Below are 18,433 nucleotides of genomic sequence, written 5' to 3'. Positions count from 1 at the left end.
CACAACAGACAGGCTGCTGGGGAGAAGTCCAGGATGTCCTAAGACCCCCAAAGGTCGAGATTTGGTTACACATCGAGCATTACAGTTGCCTTGGTACGTATTGTGGCTTGTTCTGCATGTGGTGCATGGGGGGGGGGGGGTTAGTGGCTGGGCCCTTCAGCATTGTGTAGGTGGTTGTTGGCCTGCTATCACTTACAAGATTACATCCATGCAATAAGGCCTGTCCCCGTGGGTTGCTCAAGATGCTATCGAATTGGGGAGTGTTAGAGGATCTTTGTGATACAGTGTCTCTAGGTAGCGATAAAACATGGGGTGCTGTGCAAGAGTTACAGACAATGTTTTTGTCAGCATTGTGCATCTCAACAGGGCCGGAGACAGATTCTAGTTTCTTCTCCCAGGGCAGCCAACCGCTCCAATCATAGTTTTAATTATACATTCAAAATGTTACTACGTTTGTTGCACAGGCCTTCACAAAAGAGGAGTCAGGTTGAGAGATCCCTTTTGAGGAGCTTATGATAGCATTACAGGACATGTTAATGCTGTGTGGAGTTTGTGAATCCGGATGCAGTAAGGGTTGTGAGGCTTTATCCACCTGGATAAGTTGTGCCCATGTGAGAAATAGGTTTTTAGGTCTCGGCTAGCGAAGGCTGCGCTTGCGCAGTCTCGCTTCCGAGATTTAATGTCTTTCAGTAGTGGGCTTGAACCCGCCCCTCTTCTCCATTGGCTGGCTTTCTAAACGGAGGCCAGCCATTGGAGGAGAGGGGCATCTGTCCATTTAAGCCCCGTCTTTTTCGGATTCGGGGGCGTGTTTTTTACTTTCTTTCCCTCCCCTGGAATGTAAACATTCCAGCCAATGTCAAGAGGAGAGAAAGAAAAACACGCCCCCGAATCTGAAAATGACGCTGCGTTTCTCCGAGGCATTTCTGCTTGACCTCGGAGAAAGATGGTGGCGCTCGCTCCCTCTCCTCGGGCCGATTTCTCCTCGTTTCTATTTTATTGTAAAAACATAGTACCCTCCTCCCCTGCAGCTCAAGTCTCCCTGCCGCCGTATTATCGGTCGCGTGCCCGGAGCAGGCACAGAGGCTGCAGAGATTCGCCCAGAACGGCCCGAGCCCTTTCCGCCAGCAGCTTTGCGCAGGCCTCCGAGAGTGATGAACCATGAAGCTGCAGCGGGGGGGAAGCGTTTGCGCTGTCCACTCTGCGAGCTGCCTTATCCTCTTTCTATTTATATGTGCCGGGTTTGCTAGCGCGTCACGCTTCTTTCCACCAGCGCTCCCGACCCGGGAGGTGATTAGGGTGTTAGAGCAAGCTGCAGTCTTTCAGATACCTGGGGATTATGTTCAGGAGCCCACAGTGACGAGCAGGGTTTCTTATTCCCCAGCACCCCGATAGCCAGTGACCAGTGGGTGTGCAGGGTCCCGTGCTTTGTAGTGGACAATGCGGCGCTCAAGACGAATGCGAGAGCTTGAGAAATAACCGCCAGACAATGCATATGGAGCCCGATTGTATTGTATTTGTAACCGCCTACAGCTGCTTGTTGTGTTATCTTTACTGCTAGTGACTGCTTTGGCTGTCGGTAGGAAGGTTGCTGTTGTGCTAATAGTATTGACAGTAGTGGGGGAGGGGTAGGCTGTGGCTGCAATGTGTGGGTTTACTGTGTCTCCTATACTAGGAGTTTGTGTGTATAATCTGGGTGCAGTACTGTGTGTGGTGGCTCTCTGTAGTACTGTGCACACGGAAACTGCAGTACTAGCACAAGCATCCCTTTTGTGTGCCCACACACCCTAGCTGCATTACTAGTAGTGTGAATGTGTGCACTTACTCTGGTTATGGGCGCCTTGTGTATCTATTAGCTGGCTGCGGTGCTATCAGCATGGTGGGTGTCCGCCCCGCTGCAATGCTTTCCGTGAAGGCAACCATCACGGATGCATTACTGCTACTGACAATGGGTGCAGTGCTGACCCCGGATGTAGTGTAACCGCATGTTCATGTAGATTCTGGACTAGCAGCATGTGCTCTGGCTGTGGTACTAGTAGTTTGTGTTCGCTACTTTGACAGCAGTGCTCGTAATTTGTGGGTATCTCTACAGCGTGCATACTATGGCTGTAAAGCAGACATTGTGTACACTGCTGGGGGTGTGTGTGTGACCATCCATAGGTACGTGACGGCTATGTGTCTAGTCAGTGTTACTAACTGCGCAGCAGCACTGCTACATTTGCATGCAAACAATAAATCTTGAGCCTCCACAAAGATTAATATTTAATAAACCTACAGCTGTAATTGAAAATACAGGACTTTTCATCATATTTCTGGTGAGTATCCCATCAGACGCTTCAAATAACTTCCTTTCTCTGTCTACAAAAAAAGCAGCCTGGTGCGTGGCATATATTTCTTTGCTTGGAAGGTAATCTACCATCTCTCTGTGCTGGTCAGGGCACATGTCTTCTGGATGCTGTTCAACGAGAAGGTTTGTTATCTGTGAGGTGCACTGGCACCGACTGAATAGTGTCCTAGTTGCATGCCGAACAGAAGTCCAGGAGGACTTGATTCAGGCCACATTTTTCAGGATGCCTCCTGAAAGTCAACGAGATTCGCATAAGTTGTTTCTATGCACACATACTTTATGTGGATATCCGGAATATGTGGAATTTATCAGTTTGGGTGAATGGGGGAGGGGTGGCGGCATGGATATGCATGCGGTGTGGCTTTGCTTTTATTTGATAATGCATGGACAGATGTAGGGGTCAGGCAAGCTTGTTTCACCAGCCCTCCTTCCTATGAAAAAAGCTCTGTTCAGTAGGGTTTACCACTTGTTGGAGGGATAGGCCAAAGGATTTTTCTGGGCTGTCACATTTTGAACAGAATCGTAGGAGAGATATGACCTGCGTTACACCCTTCTTGTTTTCTGAATCCTCCAAAACGTGGGTGATTACCTGGGGATAAACTAGGTCTGGCGTAGACATCAGGGAGCCTTAGGTAAGTGGCGTTGTACGAGTACCCAAACCTTTATATTCTTGGGGTGCCCACTACCTGGGACAACAACTCTTCCCTTACAGACTTCACTGCCAGCACACAATCTACTAACCAGCTACAAAACTAATTGCCAGGATGATTAAACCTCAAGAATGACACCAAAAGATTCCTACCACATCATTATAAAGTCGTGTTCTACCATCTGTGTACAACAAACTAGAGCCTCATATCTGACCACCAAGCAGTGTTCAGGAGCTTGTGTGGAGTAACAAGTTACCCAAATCATATACAAAGAGACCAGTTAACATTTGAACAGGAGGTGAAGTGGGTGCCACTTCTGCTTTGGCTCCCAAGATCAATGTGTATGTGTCTAGATCTATGTGTGTGTGTGTGGCTCTCTATGTGTGTGTGTGGTTCTGTATGTGGGTGTGTGGCTCTGTGTGTGTGTGTGTGTGTGTGTGTGTGTGTGTGTGTGTGTATATGTGTGGCTGTGTGTGTGTATGTGGATCGGTGTATGTATGTGTGGCTCTGTGTGTGTGGCTGTGTGTGTTTGTGTGGCTGTGTGTGTGTGGCTCTGTGTGTGTGTGGGTGGCTCTGTGTGTGTGTGGGAGGCTCTATGTGTGTGTGGGTGGCTCTGTGTGTGGCTCTGTGTGTGTGGCTCTGTGTGTGTGGCTCTGCGTGTGTGGCTTTTTTTGTAGGTGGCTCTATGCGTGGTGGCTCTGTCTGTGTGTGGGTAACTCTGTGTGTGTGTGTGTAGGTGGCTCTGTGGGTGGCTCTCTTTGTGTGTGGGTTGCTCTATGTGAGTAGCTTTGTGTGTGGGTGGCTCTGTGTGTGGGTGGCTCTGTGTGTGGGTGGCTCTGTGTGTGGGTGCAAATGCAATAGGTCTCGCATTTGAGAGAGTGATTAAGCTATTGACATTGTAAATAACAATGCTGTTTCTTTAAATGTTTTAAAAACAAAGACATAAACAAGAATAATGTCATGAGCAATGCCAACAGCTCTAACTTTAACAATGCTGAGACCATTGCATTGTAAATGCTTGTTACTAGATGCTGCTCTGAGCAGTGGTTTCCTCTTGTTGCCTGGCTGTTTGCTGGATGCCCTTTTCCTTTTAACTACTGTATTTTTTGGTGGAGAATGATCTGTACGTGCTTTTGCTCAGCAACATGGAGCAGGCTTGTTGCTATGACTTATGTTGGTGTCTCTAGTCGCATTGGTATGGGGGTGAAATACTTGATGATAGCAGTTTGCCCTCAGTTGGGGTAACGGTACTTATAGTAGTTATAGCATTCCCATCCCCTAAGAGAAACGGCGGAGGTGGGGCCCTGTAGTCAAGTGAAAATCGTCGCTCTGTGAGTTCGATCTCATTGGTAACAATTTCCACTACTCTCTAGCATTGAGTCTAGAAATGCTGAAGGGCGTGCACAACCCCCCCTCAGGCCTCCCTCAGTCCTCTGCTTTGCCATTGTGAAGGATTGGATATAATCTCCCCTGTTTCCTGTGGATTTCTGCTAATAACCAAGAGGAGAAGCCCAACCCGGCCTCGGACGGGCGCAGACGGACCCGCTCTTGGCCTGGTCTTGGCCAGGGTGCTGCCCGCTCACGTACTGCACTGCAGGACACTCGAAGTACATTTATGAAGCTCTAGTACTTGACTAACGTGTCACAGGCAGGAGCTTCTGGGGAATGTGGTCCTCTTGCTCCCCGGTGCTATGCAGCACTGCCGGCAAAGTTGCAGCAGGGCTCCCGCGCTGCAGGTCACCCAAAGTAAATTTATGGCGCTCCGGCATCTGACTAACGTGTCACAGGCAGGAGCTTCTGGGGAATGTGGTCCTCTTGCTCCCCAGCGCTATGCAGCACTGCTGGCAAAGCTGCAGCAGGGCTCCTGCGCTGCAGGTCGCCCAAAGTAAATTTATGGCGCTCCGGCATCTGACTAACTTGTCACAGGCAGGAGCTTCTGGGGAATGTGGTCATCTTGCTCCCCAGCGCTATGCAGCACTGCTGGCAAAGCTGCAGCAGGGCTCCTGCGCTGCAGGTCGCCCAAAGTAAATTTATGGCGCTCCGGCATCTGACTAACTTGTCACAGGCAGGAGCTTCTGGGGAATGTGGTCATCTTGCTCCCCAGCGCTATGCAGCACTGCTGGCAAAGCTGCAGCAGGGCTCCTGCGCTGCAGGTCGCCCAAAGTAAATTTATGGAGCTCCGGCATCTGACTAACGTGTCACAGGCAGGAGCTCCTGGGGAATGTGGTCCTCTTGCTCCCCGGCGCTATGCAACACTCCCAGTAAAGTTGCAGCAGGGCTCTATGCACCGCCATACTCTGCACTGACTTCCTATTAGGAACTGAATTCTGTTTAAAATTCTGGTGCTGATTTTTCATGCTGTACATCAGATTAGCACACACTACTTGTCCAGCAGCATCTACTTCAACTGCCCTGCTAGAAATGGGCCTTAGCAAAAGTCCCTAGAATTCCTCAGGCTAGGACCGGAAGATATCCATTCTCCTTCCTTGGTCCTTCCAAGTAGAATATACTTCCTTTGGACCTTCAGCAGGAAAGCTCGGAGAAGACTTTCAAAAAGAAGTTAAAAACTTGTCTTTTCACCCAGTATTAACTGAATTGCTGATGAACTAGCACTCGGACACTCTTAGAAGCATCTGCGCGCTTTATAAATCCTGCAAATCATCATCATATTCAATTTTAGTCATCCAACAGACAAAAGACAGTGGAGATTAAATTAGGGAGAAGGAAAACACATATACAAATGTGTGTGCATGAACATACAGACACATTGTTTAAAGAAAGGTTTACAGATACACACACCCAGAAGAGCTGTTTAGACTGTTGAAGCTACCACATAACAAATGGCACTTAGAGAGATTGAAAAAGGTGTATACAACTCTAGTTATGTTAGGCATTTCATGATAGAGTAAACGGGCAATGTGCCAAGAAGGATATCCTGTAGTATAGGTGTGGTGCAGCGATCCAGAGAAGGGTTCCAACAGCCTTTTGGGGTGGCCCTAGACAGTCAAAGTTTCATATATTCTCTAGAATAAACCCCGGCCCTAAAGAAGGACTGGTGGGTTTGGATCAAAAACGCAGAGCAAAAATACACAAAAGTCTCTCTGTATTTTTATGTTTTTCTAAGCATAGCTGGTGAAAGGCTCTACGACATATGCAACCCTTTCAGGTAGGCCTAACTTTTCAGCCAACAGCTATTATATCCTGGGACTTGAAATCTCACAGTTTGACACAGTAAGTGTCATAACCCTCTAGGGAGAGCACAAGGCCTCAACCACAGGGTTTGTAAAAAAAAAATTATATGAGTTTTGTATAGCCCGAACATGACCCGAAGTTTATTAGAGCACTTTGCAGAGGAAGCACAAGAACAATAACAAAAAGGTACCTCAAGAGTAGATAAAAAGCTATATGGTGAAAGTAAAAGGTGTAAACGGTATACAGTGGGATATGTAAACAGAATAGCAACAAGTATCTGAGTTACATAGGGCGTAAACAAAAATACATAGCAACATTGTAAAAAGAAGAATCCAATAGAGAGTAGGACATGTGAACGCAACAGTTCTGAGGTACATGAGGTAGGGAGATGTGAGGGAGCAGAGAGTAGATGCATAGTTATCCACCGAGGTAGAGAACAAACATGGTGCCTTAGCGCTTACGTTTATGAGAACTTATTGCTTTACAGATTAACCCCTTCGCCGCGGCACGAATTTTGCCGCAGCGCTGGGCGGGTTTGGGGTGTTAGCGGCGCCGCCATGCTCGTGACGGAACCACTCCGTCATGAGCCACGGGCGCGCTGTGCTCGTGACGGAGTGGTTCCGTCACGACTCCGCCCACTTGCATTGTTCGCCCGCACAGGCGGGGAATCAGTGCCGCGTGGGCGGAGCGGCCGCCAACGGCCGCAGCATGACGGAACCACTCCGTCATGAGCACACGGCGCCCGTGGCTCATGACGGAGTGCTTCCGTCATGAGCAGGCAAGGGGTTAAGCACATTAGCAATAGCATGAGGTACACAGAGAGAAAATTAAAATATTTAGTAACAGTAAAAAGAGTAAACAAAATACAGTGGGATATATAAATAGAATAGTAGCAAGTACCCGAGTTACGTAAAGTGTCAATAAAAATACATAGCGACAAACCAAAGAAGAATACGATAGAGAGTGTACACAGGTTCCGAGATAGGTGCGGGTGGGGAGAGTAGATGCACAGTTTTTCGCAAGATAGGGCTGCATAGATTTAAATGAGGGGTGCAGTGTAACATGGCCCAAGACTCAGGCATGTTACGGAGTGACAAGAGTCAACGGGCAAAAGGAAGTTGGGGTCTAGACAGGGAACTGGCTTTTGTTGAACCCTTTGAGAGAGGAATTTGTTGGATAGATAATCTTTTACTTATTTCCCGAAGAGGGATGTAGATGGGGTTCATCTGATCTCAGAAGTGAGAGAGTTCCAAATATATGGGGCCATTCCAGAGAAGGATAGGCTGTAGATATTCTGTTTTTTGAATTTTTGTGGCTTGAGAAGTAAGGAGCTAGTATTTCTGGAGGGTTTGTTTCCACCTGAAAGGCTCTGTTTCTGGGACAGGTAGGAAAGGCGTAATATGGTGCAGCGCTTTATGGGTCATGCATTGAATTTTGAAGTGCATCCTGGCTTCAATAGTACCCAATTCAGAGCTTGATGGTCAGGGGTGATGTGATCACAGTTTTTAGATCCTGTGATTAGCCTAACTGCTGCATTAAGTGTAGCCTTTCAGGGGAGCCAGTGAGGTTTTCAGGAGCCCCACAAGGGCAGCACTTCCGTAGTCCAGTTCCAAATGCACAAATGCATGAGTAGCAGTTGTGAGGTCAACTGCGACCTCTAAGAAAATGTTAATCAGCAAATCTAAAACTTTTACTATGGTCTACGGGCCAATTCAAAAGCCATTTAGAACCTTTTTATTGATACCACCACAATTGTTTCAGTAAACACATTTTGTTATTTGGGCATATTATTTACGGGTAATGGTTCATGGGCACGACAGGTTTTAAATATCAAAGCCAAAATGAGTAGGGTTTTGCAGGGGATTTTTAGATTTTCCTCTAAATTAGGTAGCCGACCTACCAAGGAAATGGTTGAAAAATACAAGGGTAAAGGAGGGACTACTACCACATATGGAGCTTGCCTCTGGGGTTAAGCCTCTGTACTGCTTTGAAAGTAGAAGAAAATAGTGCTTTTTAATGTCTTTTATGTCTACCTTCTTCAAATACAATTATACATCAGGAAGTTGGCTTGAAGTTTTTAGAAGATATTCTTCTGCTGAAACCTCTATTATTATGGTTTCCTTATGAGTAAAAAAAAACGGTTTGATCAGATCTATTATCTCAGATTGTCTAATTCTAGACAACGCTTTAAGTATTCCTTGGCTATCCTACATTAATTCTTCCCTTGGTAGGTTGTTTACTTTATCCAAGTGGTCAGACCCTACCCAGGTATTTTCATTAACTAAGAGGATGATTAAAGATGCCTTTTTACAGTATAGATTGGATCAGCGTATGGCAGTTAATGGAACAAAATCATCAGTCGTTCTTTATAAGTCACTTGACCTGGTGGGGGTGGAATTAGTTATCTATTACATGCGACAAATATGCAGCATCGTTTTGTGCTGGTAAGACTGAGATGTGGCTTTGTGCATCACTTAGCGGCTTTCCCAAATATGAAGTCCTGTCCTCCACATATGACCTTTGTCCCATCTGAAGTAAGCAAAGCACGTTGCACTTTTTATTGCTTTGTACATTTTACCAGATTTGCAGGTGTTTTTTATCTTAAACCTTTATTCATTGTACAGAATATCAGATTACATAAATACTTGATCGCATTAAGAAAACCCACTGTGGGCTATAATGTTGCCCTTTTTGTCTTGAAAGTCATTAATGTGACGAAATGTTGCATGTTTTTGTGGGCCCGTGAATTATTTATGTATTGCATATAATGAATATATGTAATTGAACCTGATATCGAGGTGTTTTAATGTATTTAATATATTTTTTATGTCTTCTGTGCTTTTATGACTGTTTATAATAGGTGAATAAAGTTTCGTGAATTTTGAAGTGCATCTTGGCCTCACATGGTAGCCAATGCAGAGCTTGATGGTCAGGGGTGATGTGATTACATTTTTTAGATCCCTTGATTAGCCTAGCTGCCGCATTAAGGGTAGCCTTCAGATGAGTAAGTGAGGTTTTCGGGATGCCCACAAGGGTAGCGCTACCATAGTCCAGTTTCGAAAGTGCTAGTGCATGAGTCGCAGTTGTAAGGTTAGCCGGGGCGAAGAAAGGCTTTAGTTTCCTAAGGATATGCAGCTGAGGGTTAGCTCCTCTAGTGATGGTGCTGAGGTGTTTTTGCATGGAAAGGTCTTTGTCTAAAGTAATACTTAGGGATTTGGCAGAAACAACGATATGTGGGGTGCAGTTCAAGGCAGAGAGAATGAGACCTTTTATCACAGATGTTCAAGATCTAATATGGCAAAGCAAAATGGCGCCATGCACCCCACTGTGCATTTAACTTTCAGGGTAGAGGGCAGGAATCGAAGGCTACTCAAAGAGGTACTGGAAGGGATAAATATTCAGAACTCAAATAGTTAAACAACAGAGACAATAAATGCTGTCCAGCCCAGGGCTTTTCTTTTAGAAACAAAAGAAAGACTTTATTACACACCAAAATGTAATACTAGCCAATGTAAGGTAAGCCAGGCACATGGTACAACTATGGGTGCTGCTGTATTATAATGACACAGAATGACTAGGTGAGATCATGACACAAGTGCAACTCACAATGGCATGTGCAAGCAGCCTTCCTGGTTAAGTAATGCGATGGTCGGTTCCATCATGTCCACTATTAAAAGGGTCTCTCTGGGCTTTAATGTGCTATTTTGGCAATTGAGGGACAGTCAAAGTTCCATTTCTTTTTTTTTTTTTTTACAGAGTTTTATATTGCGCAAACTTGACCTGGTATCGGGTGTCAGAGCGCTTTACATAGCATCAGTTGCGTTGCATGAGGACACATTAATTTTTTTTAGGCACGGGGAGATTAAGTGATTTTCCCAGAATCACAGGATGTTCAGCGTCATTGTCGAGACTCGAACCCGGTTCCCCAGAATCGAGGTCGACTGCCCTAGCTATTAGGCCAACTCCTTTCCTCTCCCTTAACTTGGTTAGTTTACCTGTAGCTTATGACACTCAGGAATCTTGAGTGTGTGACTCACATACACAGCAGCAGGAGTGGTCCTGCTCGAGGTTCACAGCTGCACTCCAGGTGGGCAGCTTGGCCTCCTTTTCCCAGTGTTGCTCGAAAAATGCAGCAGCTCCAGCAGAGCAGCAGCAAAGATCAAAGTGGCTGTGTCACCCAACAATAAACCCCGCCCCCTTGCCCGTTAGCTGTCATAGGTCTGCCCATGTCAGCTTCTGGCAAAGTCAGGAACATTCTCTTCCGCTCCTACCAGCAGGTTGAATTGTCGCACTTGTGCCAATCACCATGTTCCGAGGCTGTCGGCAAAGTAGTATGATATTGAAACTGAAGTGGAGATCCACTCCTAGACTCAGGTTAGTGCCAATTACACTCCATTGATTCAGTCCACTCTTCTGGACTGTCCCGCGTTCCATGCATACTAGCGGCTGGGCTTCACTTCTGTAGTGTTGCATCACTGGACGAGCGCACCAAGTGGTAAGCCCTAGGGAGGGGGAGATTGGGTGTTCCCCTGCGGGCGTGACACTGACTCCCACCTCACGCTAATCACGAGACTCCATGACGCAGGCATCTGTGGCAAGGCACTAGACAAGATCCACTCCTTCCACTCTGGCCAGACTCAGTGAGTTAGACTACCTCCGTTCCTCTCAGAACCTACAGAGATCAGCTATGGACTGCCCCAGGGTTCCTCCCTGAGCCCCACCTTCTTCAACGTCTACATGGCCCCTCTCGCAACCATTGTCAGAAGCCAAGGACTCAACGTAGTCTTCTACGCCGACACCCAGCTGATCTTCTCCCTCACCAATGAACCCACAACCGTCTGAACTAACTTCCACAGCGGAATGAAGGCCGTTGCTACCTGAACAAAAGACAGCTGCCTCAAGCTCAACTCGGACAAGACCGAAGTACTCATCCTGGGACCCACCCCTTCAGCCTGGGACTTTTGGTGGTCAGCCGCTATGAGACCCCCTCCCACCCCGACAGACTGCGCATGCAACGTCAGCATCACACTGGACTCATCGCTCACAATAAACCGCCAAATCAACGCAGTAGGAAGATATTCAGATGGATCCCCACAGAATCCAGGAAGATAGTCACACACGCACCAGTGGCGTAACACAGGACCCCGCAGTGCGGGGGGGGCGGAGCTGAAGGGGGACCCCCTCAGCACAGAACTCTGGCCTGAGAGATCCAGGTTAAATCCAGAGTGTACCTTGCAGGGGGGCACCTTCAACGTTCGTTACGCCACTGCCACGCACTCATTACCAGCAGGCTCAACTACGGCAACACACTCTACGCCGGCGTCACCCAGAAACAGCTAAAAAAACTGCAGAACGTCCAAAACGCAGCAAACAGACTGCTCCTTGACATCCCCCGTCGCAGCCACATCACGCAACACCTACGACAACTCCACTGGCTCCCAGTCAACAAGAGAATCGCCTTCAAGCTCCTCACACATGCCTACAAAGCTCTCCACATCAAAGAACCAACATACCTGAACCCCGGCCTCACATTCCACGTCCACGCCAGACAACTCTGTTACGCCCAACTCGTCCTAGCCTCCGTCCCCAGGATCCACAAGACCAGAACTGGAGGAAGTTCATTCTCCTACCTCGCGACCAAGACCTAAAACACCGTGCCCCACCTCAGGCAATCCACGTAGCTGACCCAATTCAAGGGCCTCATGACCTGGCTCTTTGATTGATCCTCCAACCAGGACTAGCAGCAGTCGACCCCCCACCTCCCCCCCCCCCTCCCCCACGCCTTTAGACCCTCACTGGTGAGTAGCCAAGCTTTATAAGCCTCGATTGATTGAACTGTAGTGGGAACACACGGGAAGACGACCTTTGTGAGCCAGAGCGGCTTTCTTTTAGCAGTCTCCTGCCTGAAATTGCCTTGCTTCAATAAAAGGATATGTTAAAAATAGAAACACCAAACATCACGTATAACGCCCTGCTTTCTTCCAAAATCTCCCTCTTTCTAATTTCAAAACTTTGCATTTTTCCTGCCTCCCAATTCGGGAAATTAGAAAATGCATCAGCAATGACAGGAGTTACCTAACAGTTATGGGCTCCGCCCCCTAATTGCAGACGCCCGCCTCCTGCAATATTTTGGTTTCCAGACACGAAAAAATATATCACAACAGACTATGGATGCGTCAACTGGGAACATGAACGCCGGGACTCTCTGAAGTCAATTTTCCAACTGGGCTGCCAGTACGAGGGACGTTCGTCTACTCGTGACCTGGGATTGGGAAATAAAAGTCCCCGGAACGAAAGGCATTTTGGCAATGGGAGTCAAGTCAGTCCAGCGCTGAGGCTGAGCCACGCCCCCTTCAACCATGTGGCAATCAGAGGCTGTCGAGGCAGCCCCGGTACAAGGTCACACGGTGGTGGCTGGGGCAACTGAGGAATGACACGGCCGTATTTGTTTCATTACAGCGCCCAGTGCCGTAGTCATGAAGCTCCTCGGCGCTGTAAATAGCACGATTTGCGATTGTCTCGGGAGGGTGGCCTAATTGAACTGAGGTCTGCTGGCTGCACACTGACCTCTGTAGGAAAGGCATTAGCCCACTGAGATATCCGAAAACAGCCACAGCCATTGGAGGAGAGGCAAGGTTACCCTGACATACCAGTCATGTGAAGAAGCAACTCGGATTCATATAGTGCTTGTCGGCAAAGTCCCATAGCTTCCCAGCACCATAAAAAATACTAGGCGGCATTAGGATCGATTCGAACTGAGTTTTATTCACCTCCTCCAGAAAATAACTGGTGTAATAGAGCACGTGGGCAGGAAACGGCACGAGATTAGGGCAGCGGGTCCACAAAGATATTTACAGGAATTCCATGAACCCACCGATCTATCTATCATCATATCAGTGGTGGAACCCAGGGCCAGCACTGTGCGCATAAGTCACCAAATGAGGATTAACGAAAACACTGACATACATTTACTAACCTACCGAGGCTCACATGGTTTCGCAGAGAGCTAACAGCAAGCGCATGAACCCTCTGAGCTACCTTTCCGACTACAACCCACCCAAGAGAGCGCCCCCATCACCAGCTGAAGAAATGTCACCAATTGAGGCTTAAAGAAAACACTGAAGTACCTTTTCTCTATCTTGCCGGGGCAGGCACTCGTGAACAAGGTTTCGCACAGCGCTAACAGCAAGCGCACGAACACACTGAGCTACCTTTCCGGCTAAAACCCACCCAGGAGAGCGCCCCCCCCCCCCCCTCATCAGCTGAACAAAAGGGGATTCAACAAGAGCTGTCACGCCCTTCCCGTGCGGATTGCTGGGATCCGAGGGCATGCGAGGACTGCAAGATGGTGAAGCCCAGTACGAAAGGCAAGGTCACCCTGGGTGGGGGAGGGTGGTGGCTGACAGCAGGCATGGGGATTAAACGAGCAGGGGGTTTTCTCTCACCTGTACGAAGAAGAAGAAGCGAACGATGCCACGGGGGAAGGCGACGATGGGTCTGCCCTGCCCTTCGAATCCACCAGCTTGCTGTCGATCTGTTGTGTGGGTCCTGCCAAGGAAAAAGCACGTGTGTGAGTGGAGCTGGCTTGCAGAGCCGGCTGCAGGCAGAACGCGGAGCCTCCCACTTGCCCCCCCCCCCTCTCCGTGTTCTGGAAACTCTCGGGGCTCAGACCTGTGAGCACAACACACGATATCCAATCTGAATATACTCTTCTGACAAAAGTCACAACCACATGCATTTACAGGTTAAACCCCCTGGACATTCCCAGCGCAGCCTGCCCCGGCTGACCCTCTGCATGGAGCTGAATTGGAGTGGATCGTTGCCAGCCCACCTGATTATACATTTCAGACCGAAGATAAAATGAGTAATTTCACGGACAAATGTCAGAATTTCGCATGATGGCTAGAATTATTCATTTTACTTTGAAACCTTTTTTTTTTTTTTTTTTTTTAAAAGGCGCTTGGAACCCGGTGCAAATTCCAGCGCTTCTCGACAGATTTTGAAGCGTTATACAAACACATTGATCAGACTACTTAGAAAGATCTTTTTGTGTCTCGCATTGATGTCAGAAAGCACCAAACAGGTACCAATACAATGTAGACAATAACGTCAGCGGTATAGTTAATCAAAAAACATTTGTGGTCATTCCTCCGAAAAGTGTCAGAGAACTTACCTGCCCGCCTCTGTGTGGCCAGCTTGCTGGGCCCCCTGGTGATGGTGTACATGGTGAGGCAAAGGGCACAGACACTTCAAAGCTAGAGCCAGGAACAGCAGCGAGGTTCACAGGGAGGTTTAAACTTTGACAAAAGTCTATATTAATGCACATATGCTTGTCTCGGTACGTGCCGCCCCCGGGGAGGATCCCTACCGGCGTTCGTTCCTTCTGCACCCCTCCTTCCGTCGCAGCATCCCCTCTTCGCCAGGTCTAAGGTGCCAGCTGCCCCTGCCTGCCAGCTGCCACAAGTGCCCTGTGAACAAAACTGCTCCCAAAGTGACTTTGCCAATGCGGGGCCAGCCTCCCTGCCTTGCCCCTTTAAACAGAGACATGTGGTGGCCCGTGCCCCGCCCCCTGCTCTTAAAGGACTAGTCGCCTCGCGAGCATGGCAAGCATTGCATGCTTGACCGGCTCGGCCCTTGTGTGCTGCTGACTGTCACCAAATAATTCCACCGTTTTTCTTCCCCAAGGCCATCGCCCGACGAGGCGTCGTGAAATGTAATGGAATCGTATTTGTTCAACTTCACTTGTGATGTATACCGTCGTGTGTTGTTCCTTGCATTTTAATGTAGTGAACTGTGTGATTTGGACTGAGACTGCTGTTCCTATAGTGCCAATATTGGCAACACACGCCCCATCATACATACAGCAATCTCCTGATGAAATAAACACACAAGACACCTTTTGTCGTGGAGAAAATCGCTGCAGGTTTATTTGCATACCGAAATATGCTAACATGGTGAGTCAATTTACGGGCGATCCAAGGGGAGGCAGCCCCTCTGCTGCCTGCCCACCTGAAGAGTCAAATTGCACCGTGGCACTAGCCAATCGGTGCTTACCAATTTTTAGGGGGAGGGTTTACCCCTCCCACCTGTGGACCGCCAGTCCACCCATCTACTCACGCCCCTTGAGGGGGGCGGAGGGTATCCAGGCAGCCCCCGGTTGCTCAGGTTTACAACCGCCCGTAGGACTAGCGGGGCGCCGTCACTCCTCCAGGGTCCAACGCAAGGACTTCCTGGGGATATTTGGCCTTTGCACCCTTGTTGTGCTCCTGAAGATCGTACCCCTATGTACCTTCCAGCCTCTGGACCGCCCTGTAACTCCACCTGCAACACAGAATAACAAGTTAACAGCCTCTCCCACCCCACTCCCTGTATATACGCCAGGTAAGCGGTAGGGAGGGAAACGGCGTGAAGGATTGTCAGCAAAGAGAGCTCCAGGTGGGGGGAGAGGTACTTATACCTGGCTCCCCGCCCACCAGCGCACAGGAAATGACGTGGAACGCGTTGGACCCCTAGGGAGTCCCTAAAGCACCAGACTGTCGTCGTGTGCCATCATGTGGCACTAAGGCGGCTGCCCTCCTATAGAGGCCCCCTGCGTGGACCGCGAACAGCCACAGGGTCCCCAGAAGGAACTTCTGGCCCAGCAGAGAGATAGTATGGACTTGGGTATCAATGGTGCAGCAGGTGCGAGAGTCCCACTGCACCCTAAAGAAAGTTCTATTTTTTTTCTAACCAAATTTATTAGTTTCGGTAACACACCATAATGCCACAGACGTCGAATTCACTCTTTATGCCCCCCAGTTTTCGTTCCCTAGGTTTCCCCGATCTTCCATCCCCTTCATTTGATTATCCCAGAATAGTTCTACCATTGCCCCATATTTTGTCGTCCTTGCCTGGACTTCCCCTGTCCCTATATATGGGTTCTTCAAGCTTGGCCCACCAGTACATAGGCGCTATCCATGATGAGATATTAGGAGTCAGTTTGGCCGTCCAATAGCGTACTATGTCTCTTTTGGCCAAGAGTGTGGTCATGCCCACCAGCACACAGTCGCCCCTGTGGCCCCTCAAATCCCGCAGCATTCCCAGTAGTGCACTCCTAGGGGAGATCTCCACTGGTCTTCCTAGGACTTCAGTTAGCTTTCCAGTATGTTGCTATCTCTGAGCACCCCCAAACCTTGTTGTACAAGTCCGCCTCAGGACAGCAGCAGCAGGGGTGTACGCTGAACTAGCGTACACTACAGAAACCCACTTCCCGCACCTCTGCTTTTGGTAAAGCACCCCCCCTAGGGCTGTGGCACTGGCATATCCTGACATCTCATTCTGATTGCCTGGGTCTAAAACACTAAGATGGTCTTGGCAGACAAGGCCTACTTGGTGCTCTGGAAGTGCGTCATGATTTTCCTCAAGTCTTTGTAAGATTACATAGTGGGGCGGGGAGCGATTGTAAGTTCTTTATGAACTTTCCACAATAATTTACTACCCAAGAAGCTCCTCACCTCCATCACTGAGGATGGTAGAGGTGCAGCTTTTACGTTTCTCTTCTCGGCAGAGTCAGGGACTGCCCATTCCAATGAAAACCGGTACCCAAGGATGCTGATACCTTGGGGCATTTTTAGCACCTTTTTGGTGCCAAGCATGAAATGCTCTTCTAGCGATGACGCAAACACCAGAATGTCAGCGCTTACATAGAGAACACTGTACAGCCCACACAGCACCTCTCTGATGGTACTTTGGAATACCTTGGCTGCACTTGAGATTCCAAAATGAAGTCTCTGACATTGGTGGAGGCTAAGATGCGTGGATACGGTGGTAATGTACCTCAACTCTAGGTCTAGCAGGATCTAATGGTAACTGGACTGCAAGTCCATTTTGGAATACCAACAGGCTCCACTCAACTCACTCCCAATGTTTGTCTACTGTTGGCGTAAGATGCTTTGCCCTTTTGTTGGCTTGATTTAGGACACGTATGTGCACGCAGTCTCAGTTCGCCCGACTGCTTGGGTTTTTGGGTCACAAAGTTTTGCGGCACCAGGGGGATGGGCTCTTCTACTGCTTTGATCATTTCTGCGTCCTCCAACTTTCCCAGCTGCTCTTCAACCTTGAGTCATAGGTAACAAGGATTTACAATGCAATGGTCTCGGCCTTGTTAACCCCTTCAGTGCCCGCCCCTTTCCCCGCCCTGTGCCGGCCGTTGCATTAGCGGGCGGGGTCCATGACGAGCTGGACTCGTCATGGGCACAGCGCTACCGCGGCCCATGACGAGTCCAGCTCGTCATGGGCACTGAAGAGGTTAAAGTTAGAGCTATTGGCATTGCTCATGGCATTATTTTTGTTTATGTTTTTGTTTTTAAAACATTTAAAGAAACAGCATTGTTATTTACAATGTCAATAGCTTAATCTCTCTCAAATGTGAGACCTATTGCATTTGCACCCACACACGGAGCCACACACACAAAGCCACCCACACACACAGAGCCACCCACACAGAGCCACCTACACAGAGCTATTCACATAGAGCAACCCACACACAAATAGAGCCACCCACACAGAGCCACCTACACACACACAGAGTTACCCACACACAGACAGAGCCATCCACACATAGAGCCACCTACAAAAAAAGCCACCCACACACACAGAGGCACACATATACACACACACACACACAGAGCCTCCCACACACAAAGTCGGTCGCTCTGGCCGTGAGGCCGCCCTCCTCCACGTAAAGATTGCCATTGGCCACGGGTTTCCAAGGGAAGGGGAGGGTGAGGTAGGCTGTAAGAACAGAGCGCAAGAACAGTTTTGAGGAGCCGAGAACCGGAAATATGTTGTATTTTAATGCCGCTTGCACTGTGCTTACAGCATAGTCACATAATGGGCGCTCGGTGTCGCATTTCTTAAGCTTCTGAACCTTTGGGTAAAATTCAGTCCACGCCAAACTCTGCAGCGCGCCCGTAGCTCACTAGCTGGAGCGCTTGTTTACCTTCTTCGTTTCCCCTCCTCCCCCTGGAGACTCGGCTCGGCATCTGTGCAATGGGACTCCCTCTCAGCTGTGAAGAGCCCGAGCAGAGAACAAAGGAGGCTGCGGGAATTGGGAGCTGAGGCTGCATTCCTCCCCATCGCGCCTGCCTTCCTCCCCGGCTCACTTAATCTCCCCGTGCCTGAATGTGTAATGTAAATACGGTGTTATGTAAAGCGCTCCAATACCTTCGGGTCGAGTTTGCGCTATATAATTAGGCAACAGCAAAAA

General features: G+C 48.7%; 1 protein-coding gene across 1 annotated transcript in view; it reads right to left on the bottom strand.

Moving 5' to 3' along the window:
* MCRIP2 (MAPK regulated corepressor interacting protein 2) overlaps positions 1–14,822 on the bottom strand; it is a 145,273-nt gene extending 130,451 nt beyond the window's left edge. The window contains exons 1-2 of the mRNA XM_085632147.1: positions 14,360–14,822; positions 13,632–13,734 (exon numbers count right to left, since the gene is read on the bottom strand). Of these exons, the coding sequence (XP_085488273.1) occupies positions 13,632–13,734; positions 14,360–14,411 (155 nt within the window). The 5' untranslated portion in view covers positions 14,412–14,822. The remainder of the gene's footprint in view (positions 1–13,631; positions 13,735–14,359) is intronic.
* Positions 14,823–18,433: the final 3,611 nt, after the last annotated feature.

This window comes from Triturus cristatus, chromosome 10 (genome assembly GCF_964204655.1).
Source record: "Triturus cristatus chromosome 10, aTriCri1.1, whole genome shotgun sequence".
Lineage (NCBI taxonomy): Eukaryota > Metazoa > Chordata > Amphibia > Caudata > Salamandridae > Triturus > Triturus cristatus.
Note: the sequence above shows the minus strand (reverse complement) of the source record. Positions and strands in the feature narration are given on the sequence as shown.